The following is a 24,975-nucleotide window of genomic DNA, read 5'->3' as shown; positions in this document are numbered from 1 at the left end:
ATATATATATATATATAGATGAAATTAACGTCAAGCATGCAAAACATGTTGGTTAGAGTTTCATGTTTGATGTTTATAATGCTTGCAGTTGGTTTTATACTTCAGATTTTTTTATTCCTCATCTGAATACCATTATATTTAAAGGATTTGTTGTGGAGTGAGGGGAACTAAAATACATGTTTATTATAGTGTTTATAAGCATTTCATTTTACCTGCATTTTACATTATTTCTGAATTTAATAATAACATAATTGTGACTTATCTGTGTCCCTTTTCTCTCAACAATGCAATTTTGAACCATTGTGACTTATTTATACCTAAACAACTTGTTGTGACCCTGGAGCACAAAACCAGTCTTAAGAAGCACAGGTGTTTTTGTAGCAAAAGCCAACAATACATTGTATTGGTCAAAATGCATGGTTTCTTTTATGTCAAAAATCATTAGAATATTAAGAAAGATCATGTTCTATGAAGATATTTAGTAAATTTCCTACCATAAATATATCCAAACTTCATTTTTGATTAGTAATATGCATTGCCAAGAACTTCATTTGGACAACTTTAAAGGCAATTTTCTCAATATATATATAATAGCTTTTTTTTGCACCTCAGATCTTCAAATCTCACCCAAATATTGTCCTAACACACCATACATCAATGGAAAGCTTATTTATTCTGCTTCCAGATGATGTACAAATCTAAAAAAACAACAACTTAGTTTTGGTTTTGTGCTCCAGGGTTACATATATAATGCAATAAACATAATCTGTATTTTATAAAACTGACTTATCTGTGTTTTTTTTTTCTCTTAATGCAATTCTGACTCAATGTAACTTACATATACACATATACATACATGCATATATATATATATAAAATATATATATATAAATATATAATGCAATTACATAATGCACCTGTATTTTACATTATTTCAGCATTTAACAATAAAACTTTGACGTATGTTTTTTTCTCTTAACAATGCAATTTTGACCCAGTGCGACTTTCCACAAAATATGGTGCATAGAAAGTAAGTGCACTACTTTTGCAAAATTCTAAGGGAGCCTTACACGTATCCTTCACCAAGAAGGCAAATTCTTAATGCATTTTGAGTGAAAAATCCATCCAAAAACTCTTCGAATTTATTCAAAACAGAAAAACAACAAAAAGTTGATTCTAATTAAAAACTAATATTTTTACTGTTATTTTACTGGAATCTTGCCAGTGCAAAACTCTATTAGTATGATGCATTAATGAATTATGATGCTCCCTTAGAAGGCAACAGCCTATGTAGGCAGCTCACTAGGGTTTCAGAACAGAGCTGTCGTTTCAACCTGTCCTCGTTCCGTGTTTTAGTTTCAGTTGTCTCCGCTCTGTAGTGATGTCTTTGATTAGTTTGTGGCACTTGCTAGATCCAAATCGTCCTTCAAATCGGTGTCCGCACCTCGCCAACTAAAGACAGATGAATGCATATGTACAAAGAAGGCACATTCTCCACAACCACAACCCAGTCTGTTATAAAGTCTCAGTGTGGCCCACCTCGAGAGAAAACAACGTCACATTTGCGTGATCCGCTCGCCGACCGTCTTTGGTGAAGTAAACTTGAAAGTGCCGAGATTTGTTTGCCTGGTATAATAAAACAAGCACTAAAATCTACACGTTCACCTTTCCCGAAGAAGTTGTCACGGGAGGTTGCACTCTGAATGATATCTGATCTGACTGACAGGCCACGCCTCCCTCCCGCCCCCTCATTAGAATACGAGTCAAAGCTCCTCCCCCTCCCACACAAGTTCATCTAAAGCTAAACTACAACACCAAGATTTATAAACGAAAAGGCAAATATCAAAAATGTGATCGTTCAGCAGAATTTCTACCACATTCAAACAACCAAAGACTCGTCATCGCCTCTGATTATAAAAACATTAAATCCTATTAAAACTCCATCAGCATTATCACTCAAAACAGTTTGTCCTCTAAAAGATCGGAAAAAGCAAAACACCGAAATCCGAGCATGGCGGAAATGATCCTCTGCGCAATGCTAAGAAAGCCCTATTCAGCTGATTTACAAGGCAGCAGCCGGACGTCTTTTCTTCGGCTACTGTACTGGAAAGAGTTTAAGGCAAATCGTATAAGACGGACAGATCGGTCAGACCGAAAAGATGAAGCACACGACAAAAAACACATCAACAACACTCACACCGCAAGCACAAATGCAATCTTTCTCAGGATGTCCGGCTGACAGATCTCTAAAAACAAATGTCTGTTTCAGTACAAAAGGAAATAGAGAGAGAGAGAGAGAGAGAGAGAGAGAGAGAGAGAGAAAACAAATCCGAAATCATAAAAATAAGAAGAATCTCCATGATGACGTTCCTGCATCTATGTGACGATCCTTGGTAAAAAATAAACGTTGTTTCCTTAGTAAAATAAAACTTTTTCTTCCCATTTCATTTGTGTTTTCTTTGTCAGCATCCTCTGATGAAATGAATCCTTGATTTGCACCTAATGGAACTTATACCAAAATAGTTGAAGTAGTTTTATTATAAAAACCGAGGAACTCATCGTAGAACCTGTGCAAAATATCGATTCATCTGTAGATCCGGTCCTTCAAAGGAAGCTGTAATTGAATTAGCAGTCTTCTCCTTCTCTCTCGAACCCCGACAACCCTACGATAGAAACAAGAACACCTTCAATCAACTGTGTGTCCGAATTTGAACATTTATTCAGCGAGGAAGCATTCAACTGATCAAAAGTGACAGTTAAAAACATGGAATGTTAAAAAGATTTGTATTTCAAATAAATGCTGTTCTTTTGAACTTTCTACTCATCAAAGAATCGTGAAAAATAAAATGTATCCTGGTTTCCGCAAAATTATGAAGCAGCACAACTGTTTTCAGCATTGATAATAATCAGAAATGTTTCTTCAGCAGCAAATCAGCATATTAGAATGATTTCTGACGATCATGTGACACTGAAGACTGGAGTAAATTAAGTTTTGCATCACAGGACAAAAAAAAGCATTTTAGAATATATTCACATAGAAAACAGTTATTTTGAATTGTTAGAATATTTCACAATATTAGTGTTTTTTACAGTTTTTTATCAAATAAATGCAGCCTTGGTGAGCAGAAAAGCCAATTTCTCAATTAATCATGAAGTTCAACTTGATGTAATTAAATAATTAAAGCGAAGCCTGAACCAAAAATGTATAGAAACTGCAGAAACATATTTTAAAACAACAAAAATGGCTAAAATACCCAGCACAATCACTAAAACTTTAATTTAAATGAACATGAATGCATAACATTTAAAAAAAATTATCAATTTCAAATATGCACAACAAAAACTGTAACAGAATCTCAGTGATACTGTTAAAATAACACTGGATCCGAGCATTACTATTAAATGTATATTCAACAAAACTATTCCAGGTAGGTAAATCACAAATTGAAATATTATTAAGTTCTCATCGTTTACTTGTTCTCGTGTCATTCCACCCTCATATTTTTCTTCTCTCTACTAGCCTTTATAAGTATTTTCAATTAGGTTTAACTGAAAAACCATGCCTTTGAATGAATCACATCAGGTCTGAGATCAATGATTTCTCCGTGTCATGTGACTCATTTAAAAGTTCAGTCTAAACGAATACGTCCTATTGACTATTTTTATGATGATTTTTGGATCTTGACAGCATGAATCAGCATCCGTTATCACTGTACAGGAAAAAAATAACACTAGTCTTGAATGAGTAAATTATGAACGAATCATCTCTTATTTTTTTGTGAACTATTCCTTTAATTCAGACATAACACACGGATCAGGATTAGAAAAGGAGGACTGCAGGTGACACAGAAGCACTCAAACCAGTATCGCATCTGTTGCACCGGTTTACACTGTCAGACCAGTCATTTCAAACAGATGTAAACCAATAATGCAGCAACACTTGAAATGACCTCTAAACATTTAGATAAGAATCATGCACAAGGTCTCATCCTCCTTGAACCCAGAAAGGCATTTTGATCTTCTGTAGAGGACACTTGTTCCTTGAACGTCTCTGAGAATATACAGTTCTGGTGCATCTTAAACAGGACATCCTGAGCTTTTCACACAAACCAGATAGATTCGGGTTTGACTTCTGTCTGTATGTGTGATTTCTTTACCTCTTCATCACTTGGCCTGCTGATAGGTATAAGGTGAATGGTCACTGGATGACTCCACCTGAGGTTGTGGACTGTTCTCCTACAACAAAACATGCGGTTTATTTTCTTGCATTGATGCACCAAACTAGCAAAAATCATAAAAAAGGTAAATCAAAACAGAGATCTGCAGTGCTAATGTAATATAAGTCAGAATATCAATCATCTGGTTTACTGTAAAAAATATTTTTTATAATACAGTAATTTTTTATCATTATAATATATTTATTTTACATATTTTATTGCTGAAATTACCAGAAAGTAAACCCAGAATACTGCAAAGTATAAAAACTTTAATAGTTACATTTAAATAATAATTTACTGTTATTGTTATCATTATTATTATGCATCACAGAAATAACGATTTAGGGAGAATTAACTTAAGTGTCAAGAAAATAATCTCACAGTGAAAAAGCAATGTCAGCAGTGCTAAAATAATGTTATACTAGAGTCAATTTGAGTATTTTCTGCATTACTGTAAAATTACTGTAAATGTATTATTATTATTAATTATACTGTAAATTTAATTGATCAATTTATTATTTTTATATTTTATATATATCAGGCAATGCATACGCTACTACCATAATGAATATGAATACTGTGCTTCAATTTAAATATTATTATTATTATTATTATTATTACTATTCTTGTTATATTTTTATTATGCATCACAGTAATGAAGATTTAGGGAGAAAGTGCATGAAAATAATCTCACAGTGTAAAAAAATAAACAAAAAACACTGTTCCTAAAAACACGCTTTATTTTCTTCCAGAGTATTTATTTTATTTCTTTTGTTTGATTTAGAGTGGAGTTAAGTGATTTAGAGTCCAGTTCCCTGGAGATGTTCTTCACAGGTTTTATGCGATTCTCTCCAGAACAATTCAGCACAGTTGCACAAGCCCAGTCTGTTCCTGAACTTTTCTCCATTTATGGTGATTGTGAATTCAGGAAGTTCTTCAGTACAGGACGAGGTTAAATCTGTGTCTGGGAAAGTGTTTTTCTTCATGAACCCACCTCTACTGAGACGGCGGTGGTCTGCATGTGAGTGTATGGAGGGATATACGGCCCCTGGAGAGCTGGACTAGCTGGCATAAACTACAGAGAGAGAGAGAGAGACGAGAGATTCACATGAACACACCAACATATGCTGCTACAAATCTGCACACGCTGTGTTTTGTGCTCTCATTCCATCAGCAGATTTATATTTGCTTTCTTTTGTGCATTTCTGCTGAGTTGTGCATGAGTCATGTGTTGCAAGCATGTTTAAATATATACATTTTTGTAGTCTTTGTCCAGTATTTGCAGAATGATCTGTCTTTTGTTACACACAAAAACAAATATTACACTAAAACTTCCAACATAAAACCACATTTTTAAATATGCACAGAAAATATTTTTCCATTTTATGTTTTAATTGCAACTTGATTATTCACCAGTAGGTGGCTTTCAGGTTTAGTCATGCAGTTTGCTATAAATAGCATACTAATTCTGCAGTATGTAGTATGCATACTGTGCACAGCATGCAAATTTGTATGCATGCATATTCGGACCTAATGCATTTGCCAAAATGTGCAGTACTGCATAAAAAATGGATCCCATAAAGCAATGCACTCACTTGACTCAATGCACTTGACCTTTTTAGATTTAATGACAAATAATATCAGAACTGAATTTCAATATTTTTATATTTCTATTCATTATTTAACTGGGTTGCCAAATGTTAGGAAATTAGGATTAACAATCCCATAATGCAATGCACTCACTTGACTCAATGCATTTGACATTTTTAGGTTTAATGACAAATAATATCACAACTGAATTTCAATAATTCTATATTTCTATTCATTATTTTACTGGGTTGCCAAATGTTAGGAAATTATGAACGTTTAATAAAAAATGCAAATAAAAACTATCCCTGCATACAAGGCCAAATTTTTGGAAATTAGGATTAACGATCCCATAATGCAAAACACTCACTTGACTCAATGCATTTGACCTTTTAAAATGTAATGAGAAAAGTAATATTGCATGCCTATTTTAATAATTTTATTTTGATTCATTATCTGGGTTTCCAAATGTTAGGAAATTAGGGAAGTTTAATTAAAATGCAAAATTACTTTTTATTTCATATGCAATGTGATGAGGTCATGTGACAGCAATTTACCATACAATTTAAAAAAAATATATATATACTGTTTTGCAATAAAAAAAAAAAAAAAAAAAGAGTAGGCAGTATGCAGTGTATACTGCAGTATGCGAACGCTGTTGCATTCCGTCTGCATTCACAGACACAGACTTTAACAGCTGGAAATGATTTTGCAGATCTTGAAGAAATAAAACAACACATATGTATGCACTCAAGTGTTGATTGTGCTCACCGTTCCTGCACTGCCCATAGAGAGGTGACTCATCTGCTGAGCAAGAGGTCCCATCATGGACGCGGGCTGCAGAGACATGGAGTGATCTATAGAGGGCGATATCACTGCTCCCTACCACACAATGAGACAGTTACACTACATTTATTCATTTAGGAAGTTTAAGCAACAAAGACACATACATACATTTCCTTTTAGAACTGGCCAGTTTGAAATAAATCAATATAAGTATGATTATTTTACTTGATATGTGTTTGTACTATGTATTCTCAAGCATATGAAGTAATATAAATTAATTTTCCAGTGCCTGTAATTGTTAATTCAAACTATGACATGTTGTTGTAATTAACTGAAATAAATCTGAAATAAAATAAAAATTATAAATATTAGATAAAAAAAGCAGACTTATTATGTTGCATTGGCTAAAATAAACATGAATAAATAAATGAAAAATGAGACTGTTTTACTCAACATGTGTACTTTGTATTTTCAAGCATTTGTAGCACAAATATAATATAAAATAAAATATAAAATAAACAATAGATGAAAAATGTAAAAAAAAAAATGCTGTTTACCAACTGAACAAAATAAAACACAATTAATAAGTATAAATAATACTTGACTTTATTACTCAATGTGTGTATTATGTATTTTCAAGCATTTGCAGTATGCTGACAAAAATGAAATAAATAATGCTCTTATAAAAAAGTTGGAAATAACCAATTTAATGATTTTATGTATACTGTGAATATTTTTAACTTATTTTAATAATAAACTAATTTGCTGTATTCACCAAAAAAACCTAATACTAGTAATACCATGGTATTCTTTTAAATGTGGGATAAATAATGCGTGTGATTATTAATATAAAGTAAATGTGACTTATTTAAGAGTTCACGCGCCCTATGATCTCTTTTAACAGATAGCATCATTCAGATGTTTTCAATAGTATGTCCCAACACCCTATAACGCCCACTTGGCAGGCGACTGGAGGGCCCTAGGTCTCTCTGGGACGTGCGTGATGAGTCCTGTGAGCCAGCCGTGCCTTTACTGGCCTTTAAATGCCACAGTTTCCTCATTTCTGATTAACCACAATCAGCTCTATACGTCCTGCCTCATACCAGTCATTATAGCACACATACTGATATACATTACACACACCCTCTCCAAAACAAACACACACAGAGTCTCATTTAGACTCTCTCTGTATGACAGAGTCATTCATCACTTATTACACACACACACATCTGGGTGTGATTCAGTGTTAATGCATGTATGCAAACACACACACACTCACAACAGTATTTCCTGCACAACAGTGAGGGCCGCTGCCTTTCTTCAGAAGTAGGAAACACGTCAAAACCGTTTCATGTTGCTTCTAAAAGCAGCTTCTCAAACAAAGAAACTACTGAATGAAATATCCGACTAAAACCAAGGTGTCTGTTCTTTGTAGCAAGGTTATATTAGTATCATTGATACAAACTATAATAGTTTCTGTTAATATTTTGAATTAGATTTTATTTTTGTACTTTCTGTTTTCACTTTCCTTTTAGGTTAAAGCTTTATAATTATGTTTGTGTATTTTGTGTCATGTATGTGCATTTTTGTCATTATATACATACATATGTCTATATAGTATTATTGTTATTATATATTTTTATTTATTTGTTTACATTTATTTAGGTTTAGTTATTGTATTACTTGTAATAAAGTAACAAAGTAACAAACATGACAAAATGACAATATATATATATATATATATTTTTTTTTTTACTTTTTCACAGTAAAGTTACAAGTGCACATTTGTTAAGGTTACAGAAACTGAAATTTGCCTAATTTCCAACTGGTTGTTCAAACAACAGCCTAAAGTTAAAGACAAATACATGAAATTGTTAATACATTTTGTTATTATGCTATTTTTTTTATTATATAAAATAAATACATTTTAAATAATGAATAAGTCAAAAAAATACAAATAATAAAACACAAAAAAATAATAAAATACAAATAAAATAATAATAATAAATATATATATATATATTACAGTTATTAGTTTATCCAGTTATTTTATTATTACTAAAATACAAATAATAAAACAGAACAAAATAAAGTATAAAAAAATATGATTATATTACTACTAGCATTAGAAATAAAAAGAAACATTTCTTTATAAATGTAAACTTCAGACTGATTCTGATTGCACGCACACCTTTGCACATTCTTTGCTGCTGTGCCCATATGCCAGCTTATTAACAATATTTTTTGGCATAAGATTGATTCTGATTACTCAGAATGAATCCATGAATTGCTGTGGTTTCTGCTGTTAGTATGTGGTTTGTTTGGACTCTCTGTCCCCGTCGCCCACACTCTCAGTCTATGAGCAGTCATGAGCTAGTTCAAGAGTATTTCTCCCACACAAACAAACCAACACTGCTCAGGACAATCAGAGACTCACCGGATGCTGCAAGATGTAGGGCTGATGGGTGACCCAGGATGGATTCTGTACCTGAACAATAAAATACAGATTATCAGCGTCCCTTAAGATGCATCCATCGCTCTGTAAGCAGTAGAGTTTGATATGTTACCTGGTATGTGGACATAGGGGAGATGTATGGAGAAATAGGGGTCTGTGTGATCATTCTGTTTGTGATACTGTAGGCGGCTGGATAGAATCTGTAGAAAGATAAAATCAGTATATTTAAATAATTATTTATGACAGGTTGTAAATCTAGCATGATGACCTTGAGTATGATTATGCTGCCTTCTAAGATTTCTTGTTATGGAAGTATATAAATATAATTCATTCTTTACTGAAAAGCATCAATAACTATTAAGTGCTTGACTATTTTACTCATTATTTGTGTGAACTTGGCATTTTCAACAACTATTAAAACTAAAATTGGTCTTATTAATTGGAAAAAAGCTGAAAATAATCAAATTAAAAATGTAAAGTAAAAAAAAATGTGTTGCCTTGGCAAATAACTGAAATACATAAAAAAAAATTATATGTATATACCTTTTAAGAGAGAAAAAAAAGTACAACTTTAAATGTTAGAAATGTTTATTTGGTATCTAAAAAAAAAAAAAATAAAAAAAAAATAAATAAAAATAAAACCCCCAAAGAAAAAAAATAATGAGACTAAATATTTAAAACTTTTAAAACTTTTATATAAATTTGAAATGTTGCTTTGGCAACTAAAAACAAACAAACAAATAAAATAATAAAAAATAAAATAAAACAGAGTTCGAAATATACAATTTAATGACTGGATGTTCTGGAATAAAAATACTAAAAATGAATCAAATTTACTACAAAATGATGCTATATTTAAAATGTAACTAAATGAATTAAATTAAATTTAAAATAAAGCTGAATTAAAATAAATCCAACAAAACAATTTTAACCAAAAAATCTGACATGAAGGAGCATTACATGAAATATATAAAAGCTAAATAGAAATAACAAAAATTAATAAATAAATAAAGCACAAAATAGTAAGCACTAAAACATGAACTTAAATCAAAAATAAAAGAAAAAATATAAAAATAAAAGCTAATTCAAAATACAAATAAATACTACATTAGTGTATAAATATTACTAGAATAACAATGGCTCTTTCTCAGCTCTTGTTGTCTCGTACCCATTTTGCATAGCAGCTGTGGTGGGGTCGTACGTGAGAGTCATGCCAGTCTATGAGAGAAATAAAACATAATTACACACTGTTCAACTCATAGCTGCTTTGATTGAAGTGTTGAAAATGAAGTCAAAAGTGTTGTGCCACGTATAGCTTGTGAATCATGTGAATCTGAGAAGAAATGAACTGAGCAGAAATGATGTTCAGTTTAAAAGCTAAGCTCCTGCAGCATTTCAGCACAGATACAGACTTTCTTTGATATTTTGTTTCCTGATGCATTGACATTATGTCATTAAGTGTGGCGCTGGTGTGTTTTGTGGCTACCGTACTTGTCAAATAACATAAACCTGAAAACTAATGACACTACTGCTCTCTCCTCCAGTTTGAAGCCAAATGTTTAATGTTGTCACTGCCATTTCAACATAATATTTTATATTATTACGCGCTCTGCTCCAATACCAAGTTTGATGTCTATAACGGCTGTATTTTTAAAACTGGTTAATTCCCAGAATGCATTGTGACGAAACCAATTGAACAGCAGATAAAGCTAAAGAAATGTTGATTATAAATATGAATCATTAAATAATTTAATATATATGAATATATATATAATTGTATTTTTAGTTCGGTTTAGTTTGATCACTGCTTTTTGGGACTAGTTAATGACTAATTAAAAACAAATCTCAGAATGCTTTTGATTATAAAAACTAATAACTGAATCCTGAAATTGAATGCTCAAAATAAAATTAAATAATACAATACAATAAACAAGAGTATAATATTTTATAATAAATAACAGAATAGGAAAAACCAAATAATAAATAACCAAAATAATAGAAAAAAATTCAAACGAAAGATATTTCTTTATAAACAGAATGCCATGTGATCAAATCACAGCAAAAGAAATGCTGATTATAAATATGATTTAATTCTGTTCTGAAGAGTACTGTGGCAAACAAAAAGAAAAATGTTAAATAAGAATAAAATAATAAATAACGATAATAAAAAAATAATAATCAGGTATTATATTAATACTGATCAAATAACTTCAAGATGTCAGACAAAGCAAAAGAAATGCTGAATATTATAAATACAGTTCATTCAATCTCAAAAAGTAGTTAAATATCTGTGTGTGAGTCTCCTGTCACAAAATCAGTCTCTTATAAAGGCACATTTCAGTTCTCTATGTTTTGGAACAGCACGAGTGTCATGATGGGAAATGACAGGTGACTTAAGCAGTTCACACACACACACACGTATCACTTCTGTGGTTCACGTAATATATGACTGTACTGGTGTAGCTTGTATAAAAACACACACACACACACACACACACACACACAGCCCTGCTGTCCACGTGTTCACTAACGAAGCTGTGGCAGGTGATATATGGCTACACAAAGCGATCCGGACACACAACATGGTGGAGAGAGCAGAAGATCCGTACTCACAAGTCTGGTCTCTCCGTCTCTGGCCCAGGCTCGTCCGTTCTGCACATATTTATTTTGAGTCTGCCGCTTCTTCTGGCCTCCATCCGCAAACTTGCACAGCAAGGGTTCTGACGGGGCTGCAGACAAACACATGAACCCTCAGCGTGATGTTGACTGCTCACTGAGCCACCGGACCAAAACCATCATAATGACCAAAGCCAGCAGAAATGGCTTGAGATTTTGTTAAGCCCCAGCAGAACTGCTTTATGTTATTTAGTGCATCAAACAGGGATGGGAAATATATTTTAGCAAACTCTGAAACGACTTTCCTTTTGGATGACATCACAAATGCCTCATATTTTAAGCCCCTCCCCCTCTCACTCTATTCTGGGACTGTATATAAAGCCCACTTTTCACAGTCTGATCAATGCACAATATATCAGCACCACGACAGGTGAACATGGCCTCTGATCGATTTAATCTGTCTCTGTGTATTCAACATCTAAGATGCATTGTCTAGCAACTAGACAACTTAGAGATAACTTAGAGACAAATATTTAACCCTTTAAGAGCAAAATCTTTTCAATATTTTATTGTAATATGTTTTTATTGTCCTAATTATGAATTCCAAAAATTATGATTTGTTTTTCTTGTTAATTATTTGACGTTATTTTTATTATGTTCTATTCAGTTTAAAAACTTAAGACTTGCAATATCTCCCATTTATTGTTTTTCAGCCATAACATTTGCTGTCCTAATTATGACTTTTCATCTCATAGTTTCAACTTTTTATGTCCAAAGTATGTCATAATAAATTTTTTCTTCATATGTGGTAGAAATGTCCAAATAATAATTATGTTTATAATATTTTATTAAGTTATGCGCATATTGAGTTGGGTTATCAGCCATAACATTTTGACTTTTTGACAGACTTTATCTCATAATTATGACTTTTTATTTAATAACCTTAACTTTTAATGTCATAGAATTTTATTTCATAATCATGACTTATTTAAGTACTTTTTTCTAATGTGGCGGAAATGATTTTTCATAATTTTAAGTTAGTTTATTAAGTTATGTTTTATTTTTGAAGATAGATTTGCAATATGTGCTTATTACTGGCTTTCGGCCATAATAACATCTTAACAATTACAGCATCAGCCACAGTTTCAGCATTGGAGCATGCCTCATTTCTTTTGCATAAAACCCAGTATTTTTCCACACACTGGATATCAATGTTGCATGAAAAAACACATCTAATTACGGCGGTGAAATGGGATGCATTTATTGCCTTTAATGATGCAAGTTGCGATGTTGCTTTGCCGCTAGTTGAGCAGACCTGTTCTGTTATATATTTTCAACTTAATTCAATGTTTCTTTGTTGCACATGTAAACATAAGTGTGACTCTTATATGCCGTCATCTCAAGACCCTCTGGCTCCATCCTCAATAACTTGGAGAACAGGCATCTCATTTGGACGCTGTCTTCATATAATCCCCTTCCTGCCTTTCTGACACGGTCAGTGGAGACTATTTCAGTCTAATAATCCAATTAAAATGCTTAGAAAGGCCACGCCAGGCAAGTAAAAGAAAATTAGCACACATTGCTTTCCCTTCAGCCCCAAGTGAGCCTCCACTAATCAATAAGCTGCATCATGCCCATGTAGTTCCTCCCAGCTCTGTAATTTCAGCATTTCGTGCAGCGAGTCTAAATCTACATTCGTGCGAAAGCCGTTTGGTATGGCTGAGCGATTGCGCCACATGCCCGAAAGCCTGTTTCCATTTAGACCCCATCCGAGGAGAATCATTACCAGAGAATGAATGAATGTGTCTTTATGCTCAAACAAAACACACATTAAAGGAGTGGTTCACCCAGACATGACAATTCAATCATTTACTCCTATTACACGGAGAAAAGTGGCAGGGATATCCTTCAGAAGTCTACCCTCTCCTTGTATGGAAGAAAGAAAGTCATACAGATTTTGGAAACAATATGAGGTTGGGTATTTTCATTTTTTTTTTTTGTTCATGAACTATTGCATTAAAGTAGACGTGAAGCAGGCAGACGCACACTTACCCATAACTCCAGCTGGTGTTTTGAGATATTTCCCGTTGAAGTGAGAGATGACAGCTTCACATTTCTCTGTCGACTCCATCCTAGAGAAACAGAATAAAGGTTTACACATTTCACTCTCGGTTTGCGTATTTAACTTCATTCCCATCACCTGCACCAGCTGTCAATGTTGAGAAACATGTTAAAGTCATATGAATGAAAGCTAAGGGATTTTGCATTACATGAAGCATAATGCACTCGTTTGAATGCATTAGATTAAGGCTGGACATATAGTTTCATGATCCTTCTTTTCCTGACATTTAAACTGAATCACTTCTAGCTTTTTATTTTATTTTAGTGAATCGGTTCAAAGCTCTGATTCAGTGTTTAATGCGTGCACTCAAAAATGTCTTTCCATGGCATTTTTATGCATTTAAATGTTTAGCAAACATTACTGTTCATTTTCATATTTTGTCATATTCGTGCGTATAAATCTTGCTTTGGTTCATTTATCGAGGTAAACATGTTTGCATCATTTTAACTGCAAACAAATACATTGTAATCAATTTCAGAATACAGAGATTTGTACTGAATATCATCAGGGTACAAAATTAAATGATCATAATTGTTTGGATATGCAGAGCTAGGCAATATACATTGTGTTCATTATTAAAAACAATATTTATGTTTATATTGTTGTTATTTGAAAAATGACTTCTCGAAACCTTTTCATCTGATTATACAGAAATAACCCATGGGTTAGTACAGTCAAGTAATCAAAAGTTTAGTGAATGTTTAGATTGCAGAGCTATGAAAATCATAAGTTAGCCAATGTATTCTGTGTTTATCATTAAAAGCAGTTTTCATTGTTTATATCTCTATCATTATAATACTTCTCGAAACACATTTATCTGATTAAATGAACTAGTTTTGTTTTATTTAAGGGGTTTTCCGCTCAAATTTTGCAGGAATAACCCTTAGGTTAGTACAATCAAGTCATCAAAAGAGGGTAGTAATTGACATTTTGCGTGAAAGTTTTGCCAAAGCATTCTGGAACCGTTTTCATCATTTATTCCGTTATTTGAAAACTGATCCATTTATCATGAAAATCTCTTTTTCCCCCCTCTTTTTATATTTATGTCACTGACATTTGAAAAACGTTCTTCTCCAACTGATTAGAAGAAGCAGTTCAGATTTCTTTCGGCGTTTCTTCACTCAAGTGCGTGAGAATAACACTTAGGTTAGTGCAATCAAGTTTGTACTTGTCATAAATTTGCAAGGAGAAGTTGAGAGAGTTCAGTATTCCTGGCTTTGCCGCGCTGATATGGCAGATACACAGCTATGTTTTCAAGGAGCTGACTGGCACTAAGAGTCATGGGAGGTGTTTGTGTTGCGGCGGGCACAACGCCAGGGGCTTTCCACGACGCCTGGTTCCCTCATGGATTGAGCCACGGTGAGGGGAATTCACAAAGAATGATAGCGTGATTCGAGGGTCAGATACTAGACTCTCACCTCGCAAATCCGACCCCTCGGCTGGCTCCGTTGGTATCCCGCAGGACACGAGTGGAGACGACCTGTCCGAAGGGCTTCAGCATGGCCTCTAGCTCCTGTTCATCCATGGTCAGTGGCAGGTTAGATATGTACAGGTTAGTCGGGTCCTGCTCCTGTTGCTGTCGGGAGAGAAAAAGAAACAAAAACAGTGAACTTTTTGCCATTTTCCTGGTGAAAAAGTCTCTCATCAATGAGCTTAACTAGTACCAAACCTGGAACATCAGTGTAATAATTATTTTTGGCACAGGTAGGTTACACACCTGTAAAAACACCTCAGATCTTATCGTTCAGTTCATTCACACACTGCCAGAGTTTTGTCACAGTTATTATGTCACACACTTTATCAGTTAACGGAAGACAGAACACCTGGAGATCTGACAGCAGAAATCACTGACCATGCACACCTGCCAGGCAACAATGGGCCTGTGTCAAAACCTAACGAGCTGCACGCACGGACGCCTGCTTACAGCTTCCAGCAAATACATAATATAATCACAGCCAATCAGAACTCAGTGCACCATGGGACAAACAGAGTCCAGACAACCAATAACATTTCCTGAATAGACAATCTAGGCATCTGTTAATGACAATACATTTATATACATACATCATTTTTAAACATATATATGCTTCATATATTGGGGAATTGAGTATACTAATATAATCAGCATATCAGCATAATAAGTACAAATATTAATCATATACATATAAATCATATATATATATATATACATAATATTTGTTTTTAGTATTTAATATAGACCTAATATATAATAAACGGACATAATATATTTAATAAAATTAAAATTGTAATAATATTATTATATTACTGTATATTTAATATTTTTATTACATATTTGCAAAATACAGACCTAAATGTATACACACACATAGATCTGTTTTGTCTAATATACACAAAACAAAATTCTAATATAAACACAAAATATAAAATATTATATAATATAAGTATTTTATCTTTCTGAAACTTATCCATTATAGAACAGTAAATATTACACACACACACACACACACACACACACACACACACAGAAAACGGTATATTAACAGTATTTTATATTTGGTAAACTTTTTCACACATTATGTCTGATGCATTTTGGCAGCGGTTCTCAATTGCAGTCCTCGCGCCCCACTGCTCTGCACATTTTGAACGTTTCTCTTAGCGCTTCAGACATTTGTTCTATTCGAACATAAGTGCCCTGCGAAGTGGACATCACAGGATATTCAGCCATGATTCCAGTTCGAAGTGAACGTAGCTATATGTTCCAATCAAAGTGCATTGAAGTGTGCAAGACGTGAATTTAAATTGTATTGATTTACAGAGGTATATGATGTCACAGTTGCCCATGTTTAAAGACGCTGCACAGCACAAATCAGTGAATGAATGTTTCGATGTGAGGTAAACTTAAACAGATTTCCCCTGCTCAGAGAGTAGGGAGCAATGAACAATTAGAACACAGTTCATGCACGGAGTTCATTTCTAACGAGCTGATTATCTGAATCAGGTGTGTTAACAAAGAGAAACGTGCAAAATATGCAGAGCAGTGGGGCGCGAGCACTGGAATTGAGAACCGCTGCATTATGGGATTGCAATCTCTGCAAATGATACCTTCAATGCTGCCTACCTTTTAGAACAGGCTTCGTGTCAATGCCTTAAAATGCTGTCTAGGTAGGCAGCTCACTAGGTTTTAGCAGAACTGCGAATGAAGACAATATCTGAATACTTACATGGTACAGGTGAATTAAGTTCACAAACGAGGTTTAAGTGAAAGCATGTGTCCCTCTCCGGCCTCTCCTGCTAATAATGGGGTGAGCATTAATATTAATGAGCGGCTCATTTGCATGCGGCTCTAGGCCATCCCCCAACCTCGACTGATTTCCTGCCATAGTTTCCCTTCCATCAGCAGAAACGGAAAGTGAAACAGGCAGACTCTCTCCGGGGACAAAAAGGGCGCTACATTAATATTCATTAACATCTTACTGCGTTCAATCTCCACCTAAGAGATGGAGGAAAAATGAGCAGAGCAAAGAGGAGACAAGGGAGAGGTGGGATTGGATTACTAAAGTAATATGCTGACAGAAAAAAATCAGCATAGTGCCATTAGGAAACAATGGCAGAGGGCCGGCGCTCAGCTGTCCTACCATTACGAGAGCAAACAGGCGCTGGAGATCCTCGAGAGTCATCCAAAATGATGTTTAAAAAAATATTAGCTATTAGGAATGACAGTGTCCATAACTTAACACTGAAGGACGAATGCTGAAGCTAATAGTGGGGGTTTTATGGGCCTGTTTTTGAATGGCAAATAATTGACGATGTGCTTGGCTTGCTCCAGAGGGAGAACTAAAACACTGGCGTGGCTTTAAACAGACTTAAACCTAATACCAGAGGCATATAACGGAGCTAGCTCTGCTCTTCAGGGTCACGTTACAGCAGCCATACACAAACTCTGGAAGCAAAAATAAAGCATGGATTAAAATGTACGACCTGACTAATATGCAAAATTGAATTTTAAAAATGCATTTAACGCAGGGATGTATTCAACTATTCAAAAGTCACAGTAAAGACATTTACTTTGTAACAAAAAAAAATCTATTTTATATAAATGCTGCTCTTATGAACTGTCAACTCATCGAAAAATGTTGAAAATAAAAATATATGAAATTACATGAAGCAGCGCAACATTTCAACATTGATAATAATCAGAAATGTTTCTTGAGTAGTTAAATCATCATATTAGAATGATTTCTGAAGATCACGTGACACTGAAGACGGGAGGAATGATGCTTAAAAATACACAGAAATAAATTACATTTAAAAAATATATATTCAGACTGAAAACAGTTATTTTAAATTGTAACAATATTTCAAAATATTTTACTGTATTTTTGATCAAATAAATGCAGCCTGGGTTAGCAAAATTGATTTTTCTGACCAAACAAATATATTTAACACATAAATATATTAATATATAAAAATATATTAATATTAAATATATAATATTTGTATAAATAAATTCAAATATAAAGTATATGTGCAATTTCAAGACAAATATAAACTGACTATTATTTCTTCATAAATCTAACATTTTTGTTATCTAAAAATAAACTGGATTAGCTGCATTTTGTTTTGTTTTTTTGTATAATTGACATACCATTATTGTTATTGTTAATGTTTTATTTAATTTGATTACTTTTTTTATCTATCTTACATTTTCTGTTTTCACTTTAATATGAGTGAAAATCTAGTAAGTGTAGTGTTTGTCATTTTAAAATATATCTATATAGTTTTTATTATTCTAGTTATTTTAATAATATCAAGTTAAACTAAATGGAAATGAGAAATATTGCCCAGGCAACTAGCTACAATATAGCTAATAAAATACGTTTATTTTTAATTTTTATTTTAGTTAATTTTCTTTCTTTTTTTTTCCAAGTAACAAAAATGTTCCAATGTTCTATTTGTTCCAAGTGTGTTTCATTTGCAAAATTCCACTAGTTCATGAAATTTTTATGACTATTATTCCAATATGTGCTCTAAAGAAGAAAGAAATAAGACAATATACATGCTACACTTAGGTTCAGTAATGCAGGGCTGGTGCATCTGGCCTCAGATTAGCGGACAGAGCGAGGCTGTGCACACATGGAAATCAGCTCAGCGCTGGAACGTTCTGACACTGAGCCGCTTCAGGCACGCAATGCTGAATTACATCTCTCAGGTCAGGCATTAAGAGCTTTACGCTGATATCAGTGTACAGATGCTGAGAAAAGCAGAGCTTTTCCCTTTACATCAATCTCACACATGCACATCCCTATCAGCTGATTGCAATAAATGCCAACTACCAATTTCCAGCACAAAAACACAATATTAAAGTGAAGTGAAAAATCAAGTCTAAAATATTCCACTAGAATAGTATGAATCTGAATAGCAGTGCAGGAAACATTGCTATCTGAGTGTGGGCTTGCATGAGTGTCACCTGCTAACAATTTACTCAACACGAATCATGTGACTTCGACAGAAAAAGCACACAATATGCGTTTGGAGTAAGTGTGTGTCAGACACAGATGGTACGAGAGAAAGTGAGAGAAAAAAAGAAGAGTATATGAGTGTGAACGAGAATGCATGGCCATATGTGAGAGTAAGAAGACTGTGTTCAGAACAGCATCCTAATCTTACAGTTCCTGCAGTATATTGTATGTATGCTGTATGTATCTATAAGCACAGAATATCTGGATGACCGACTATGCAAAAATGTGCAGTACACAAGAGAAAACACAATGTGCAATGCAATGTGCTCAGCTTGACTTTATCTTTAAAGCAATAGTTCACCCACAAATGAAAAAAATGCTGTTATGTGTTAAATGCACTCTCTTAGCCCTTCCAAGATGTAGATGAGTTTGTTTCTTCATCAGATTTAGAGAAATGTAGCATTGCATCACACGCTCACCAGTGGATGCTCTGCAGTGAATGGGTGCCGTCAGAATGAGAGTCCAAACAGCTGATAAAAACATCACAATAATCCACAGCACTCCAGTCCATCAGTTAATGTCTTGTGAAGTGAAAAGCTGTGTTTTTGTGAGAAACAAATCCATCATTAAGTTGTTTTTAACTTCAAATGGTTGTTTCTGGCTAAAATATGAGTCCATAGTCCATAATATTGCTTCCTCCACTGAAAGTACATCTCCTGTTGTCTCTCACATCACAATCACCCACTTATTTGTTTAGAGCGATTTCTGATTTTTTTTGTTGTAAACGGTGCTTGATCTGTGCAGATTACCTTTTTCAGTAAAGAAAGGAATATTATGGACAGAGCACTCTCTCTCTTTAAAGGGGGGTACAATGGTGTTTCGTGTATTCAGAGTTGTTCACAGTGTTAAAGAGATGGAGTCTCATGCTAAACATGGCCAAAGTTATAAAAAATAATTTAGAAGAATGACTGAGGAGAGCGAGAACGTGCACATCAAAGCGCTTCAAATTCGTTGGCAGCACTTCGTAGGATTTGTTCGAGCATGTCTCCAAATAAGTGCATTTTTGGATGTGAGGGAAAGTTCACCATGTTCAGCTTCACCAAGAACCCAGCTTTACATGAACAGTGGATGCAGTTTGTTTTTCCGGGGCAGCAACGGAGTGTATCAAGTGCGTTTGTCATTTGAGTGACCAATGTTTTATAAACGAGGCCCAAGTCGACGCTGGATTTGCACATTGTTCGCTATTAAAACATGGAGCCGTACCTGTGATAAAAGACCCCATTCATGTAAGTACAAATGCATCAGATTTCTGTCTTTTGTTGGAAATCAGCACATAACTAATGGAAACATGCCGAAAAATTAGAATTATAGCTCTGCCCACCGCACGCCTCCAGGAGCTCGGCTTTTTCCAGAAAGAATCGGAAAGCTGTATTTTTCTTTTATAAATATCATAAAACTAAAGAGTTTTTGGATATATGAAGTATTGCAGTAATACTCTATAGGTACTCAAGATTAACATGAGATTAGGTGAAACTGTGTATGTTATGTACCCTTTAAGGTTTAAAAATGCCTCAATTATGGATTTGTTTCTAACAAACATGCATTTTTTGGCTTCTCAAGACATTAACTGATGGACTGGAGTGCTGTGGAGTACTTGTGGATTATTGTGATGTTTTTATCAGCTCTCATTCTGACGGCACCCATTCACTGCAGAGCATCCGTTGATGAGCAAGTGATGCGATGCTACATTTCTCTCAATCTGATGAAGAAACAAACTCATCTCCATCTTGGATGGCCTGAAGGTGAGGACATTTTCAGCAAATTTTCGTTTTTTTTTTTTTTACCCATTAGTACATGGTTATTCATGTAGCTACCCTTATTATAAAGCATTTCCACTTATTGTTGGATATTGTGTTCTATGGGTCACATGCATATTTTTTAAAACACAGTAGGAAGTATAAAGTACATACTTAAAAATAAGTCAGTTTTTCCATTGCAAACAAAGCCAGAGTGCAGGGTTCAGACACAGTGTCATGTCACCAGGTTACTCCAGGGGCTTCCTGTCTGAGATATTAATTTCTAACCATCTGTTTATATCATAAACAAGGTGAAAGGAAGATACATCCAAGGACAACAAGCCAAGATGTCTATGGCAGAAAGAGAGCATGACAAATACACGCCTCCTGTCCAAGCAGCTCCATTTTTAATGCACTGTGCACAGAGGAAGAGAGACAAAACTTCCACTTTTTAGATGAATTATTTCTTTAAGAAAAAATCTTATTTAAAAATATATCTGAACTGTGATTTTCATTTTGAAAACCCTGTCAGTTCTGATACATTTCCACGTCCCACCCAGTTGTGCCACTTAAAATCTGCAATTCAGTTTTAATTATGCACTTCCCCTTTAAATAAACATGCATGCAAATTCTGCTGCTCTGATGCTTTGCAAATTTATTGGCGAGTCGTCACAGAAGACCAAGAACAGTCAGTGCAATGGTATTTCAGTAACACTGATATACTATTACAGCTTGTGTTAATATGCTTTTTAAAATGCATTTTACTTTTTAATTAGATCTTATATTTATATTTCCACAAACTGGAATTAGTTTTAGTAATTTTGTTGTTTTTAAGTCATTTTTGTCATTTTTATTAATGCATTTATTTATGTTTTAGTTATTTTGGCACTTTCAGTAAAAATAAACTAGTCCGAATTTTTTTTTTTTTTTAAATATATATTTTCTTTCAAGTAACAAAAATATTTTTTAGGGTTATGATTTCATTTAAATATGTAATCACCATAACAATAACCCTAAACCTCAAACTCTAAAGTCAATATGAGTAGTCTTTGCATTTTTTCAATGCAATGCATTTTTTATAAACTACTAACATAGTAAAAATATCAATTTAACTGGAAATAAAGCTGGAGCAAGAGGACCTTAAAATGCTGTGTATGCAGGCAGTCCCTGATTCACGTGCACTAGTGAGAGCGATGAGACAGGCTTTTATAGAGCCTGATCGTCAAGGCTTGAGACGAGCCATCATCATAACGACCTCCAATTATTTACTTCCTTTTCTTCAGTGCAGGAATTCAAACCACACAACTGCTACTCAACACAAATGCAACATCTCTGTCTTTATATTTGTGACCCTGGAGCACAAAACCAGTCTTTAGTCTCTGGGGAATATTTGTAGCAATAGCCACCAATACATTGTAGGGGTCAAAATGATCACATTTTCTTTTATGACAAAAATCATTCTGATATTAAGTAAAGATCATGTTCCATTAAGATGTTTTGTAAATTTCCTACTGTAAATATATTAAAATGATTTGATTGGTAATATGCATTGCTAAGAATTCATTTGAAAAACTTTAAAGGGGATTTTCTCAATATTTAGATTTTTTTTGCACCCTCAGATTCCAGATTTTCAAATAGATGTATGTCTGCTAAATATTGTCCTATCATAACAAATGATGCATCACAATATTCAGCTTTCAGATGATGTATAAATCTCAATTTCGTGAAATTAACCCCTTTTGACTGGTTTTCTGGTCCATGGTAACGAATGCATTGTGCATTATGATATTATTTTCATTACAGCTGAGAGCATTTTACAGTATCTCAAGTCCTACCAAATCAAAATCAGGTGTTTTTATTTTTTTATGTACCATTATTCACAGTAGAGATTTCCAGTATTAATAATAATAAGCTTAATAAATATATATTTTAAATAATATCCAGTAATAAAACGTTTCTGTTTTTTTTTTGATGACAACAAAAACATATGTAATGCATCACTTTTTTTTTTGCATTACAATAATGAGAATTTGGTTGAAAGTGTTTTATTGTCAGAAAAATTTCAACGTCACAATGCAAAATATCTTGATCCAAATTTTTTTATAGAACAAATAATTTTTAATATAACTTGTAGTGCCATAAAAAAAATCATAATCATAAAAATAATCATTTTCTTATTACTTTTCAGTGCATTGTATTTATATTATTTTATTTATTTATTACAATTTATTAGACAATTATAATTGTATTTTTATTAGCAATAGAGATTTTTATTAACATAAATATAAATATATATATATATATATATATATATATATATATATATATATTTTTTTTTTTTTTTTTTTTAATATAATTCCCAGTAATAAAATATGATTGCCTATAGGACTTTTGGTTAAAAAAATACATAATATATATCTCATTATTGCAATAATGAGAATTTGGTATACAATGTGTTGACATGAAAAAGTCATCGTCAAAATACAAACTATCTTGATAATCTAGAAGGCAGTCTACATTTATTAAGGGAAGATGTAACATTCTGATATAATTAGTTTGCTGTTGATCTTAGTGGTGAAATGTGATCTGGACAGGTTCCTGACTGGCTCCTGTTTGTCGTTCAGTCATTCAGCCGGCTCGTCTGGATGCTGCACCTGTACAGGTGTGTCTCTTTACACTCTCAGGCATCTGCCTCTGACATCACAGTCTGCTGACGTCACATGACTCAGACGGATCTCGCTGCAGGTGACAGCAGGAACAGGTGTGTTCTTACCTTTGCCATCTGAGCCTGAACTCCGCTGCTCTTCAGAGCGCCGACGGCTTTCTGAGCAGCAGCAGGGCTGTCAAAGTCCACGAAGCCATAGCCTGAGAGAAAGACAGACGAGCACAAGATCAGCTTAAATACACAGCACACATAAACAGAGAAGGACACACACGGTACTGACCTGAACAAACATGTACTACAGTAACAGGGTGAAACTTAAAACACCCATGTAGCATTTCAGCCTCAAATAATAATAATAGAAAAATAAACAAAAAAGGACCAATAGATATTTCATATATATTATTATTATTATTTTTAAGAAATAAGTAAAAAATAAATCAAATGAAGCATATTTTAGGACCAATAAATATGTCATATATATTTAATAATAATAATAATTAATTATTATTCTTTAAATATTCATTGTATATTCTGTTTTGTATATTTTTTCCTTTAATTTCCTTTATTCTCAGTGGAACAAAAAACAATACAAGACAAAAAAATAAAAATAAAATAAAAGTTAGTCAAGTTCAAGTGCTATTTATTTTATCTTCCATTATAAGATATTTTTGAGTGTAGGATAAATTAATAAATAACCCATAAATTTAGTATTTTGTGCAACAACAACAAAAAAAAAAACATAAACATAAACATAAAATTATTTTGATCACATTTATCCATGGAAAATGTTTTGGTAAGGGTTAATGAAAACTGAAACCCAGTTCCTGTAAACATAAAAGGAACTTCATGTACCAAGAAATGACGTGATTGACAGAAAAACACACTCCAGTTTGCAGAAAACTAAAATGCAAGATTTGAAGGATCCTCAATGACATCATCTAATGTGTCCAGCACTGATGTGTTTATGATACACGAATCACCCGCAGACACAGAGTGTGTATTGGGTAAAGACACGTTCAGGGCAGGAGGAAGCAAAGCTCTGCATGGAGAGAACATCTTATCTCAGTAAGTGTGAGTCATATATCAAGAGAATCACTGCAATATCAGGGTTTGCTTCCTCTAATGAGAACAATTAGAGTCACAAGTCCTTACGTTCAGCTCCACCCTTCACACTCCTCTGCTGCTATATTTAATCAGACAACAGGTCAAACCACAAACGCACAACATCCTGACTAATAGCTCAAATATACGTGACAAAGAAACACTCAGTAAACACAGCTATGATCCACC

At 33.6% G+C, this 24,975-nt stretch overlaps 1 protein-coding gene across 3 annotated transcripts in view; it reads right to left on the bottom strand.

Moving 5' to 3' along the window:
- Positions 1-1,522: 1,522 nt before the first annotated feature.
- The window catches only part of LOC132095550 (RNA-binding motif, single-stranded-interacting protein 1-like), a 59,427-nt gene continuing 35,974 nt past the window's right edge, over positions 1,523-24,975 (bottom strand). For all 3 annotated transcript variants that reach the window (XM_059500659.1, XM_059500660.1, XM_059500661.1), the window contains exons 4-14: positions 23,794-23,885; positions 15,202-15,359; positions 13,714-13,793; positions 11,659-11,774; positions 10,214-10,263; positions 9,158-9,245; positions 9,028-9,078; positions 6,576-6,686; positions 5,212-5,292; positions 4,158-4,236; positions 1,523-2,663 (exon numbers count right to left, since the gene is read on the bottom strand). In XM_059500659.1, the coding sequence (XP_059356642.1) occupies positions 4,165-4,236; positions 5,212-5,292; positions 6,576-6,686; positions 9,028-9,078; positions 9,158-9,245; positions 10,214-10,263; positions 11,659-11,774; positions 13,714-13,793; positions 15,202-15,359; positions 23,794-23,885 (899 nt within the window). In that variant the 3' untranslated portion in view covers positions 1,523-2,663; positions 4,158-4,164. The remainder of the gene's footprint in view (positions 2,664-4,157; positions 4,237-5,211; positions 5,293-6,575; positions 6,687-9,027; positions 9,079-9,157; positions 9,246-10,213; positions 10,264-11,658; positions 11,775-13,713; positions 13,794-15,201; positions 15,360-23,793; positions 23,886-24,975) is intronic.

The sequence above is a fragment of the Carassius carassius genome, chromosome 19 (assembly GCF_963082965.1).
Source record: "Carassius carassius chromosome 19, fCarCar2.1, whole genome shotgun sequence".
NCBI lineage: Eukaryota > Metazoa > Chordata > Actinopteri > Cypriniformes > Cyprinidae > Carassius > Carassius carassius.
Note: the sequence above shows the minus strand (reverse complement) of the source record. Positions and strands in the feature narration are given on the sequence as shown.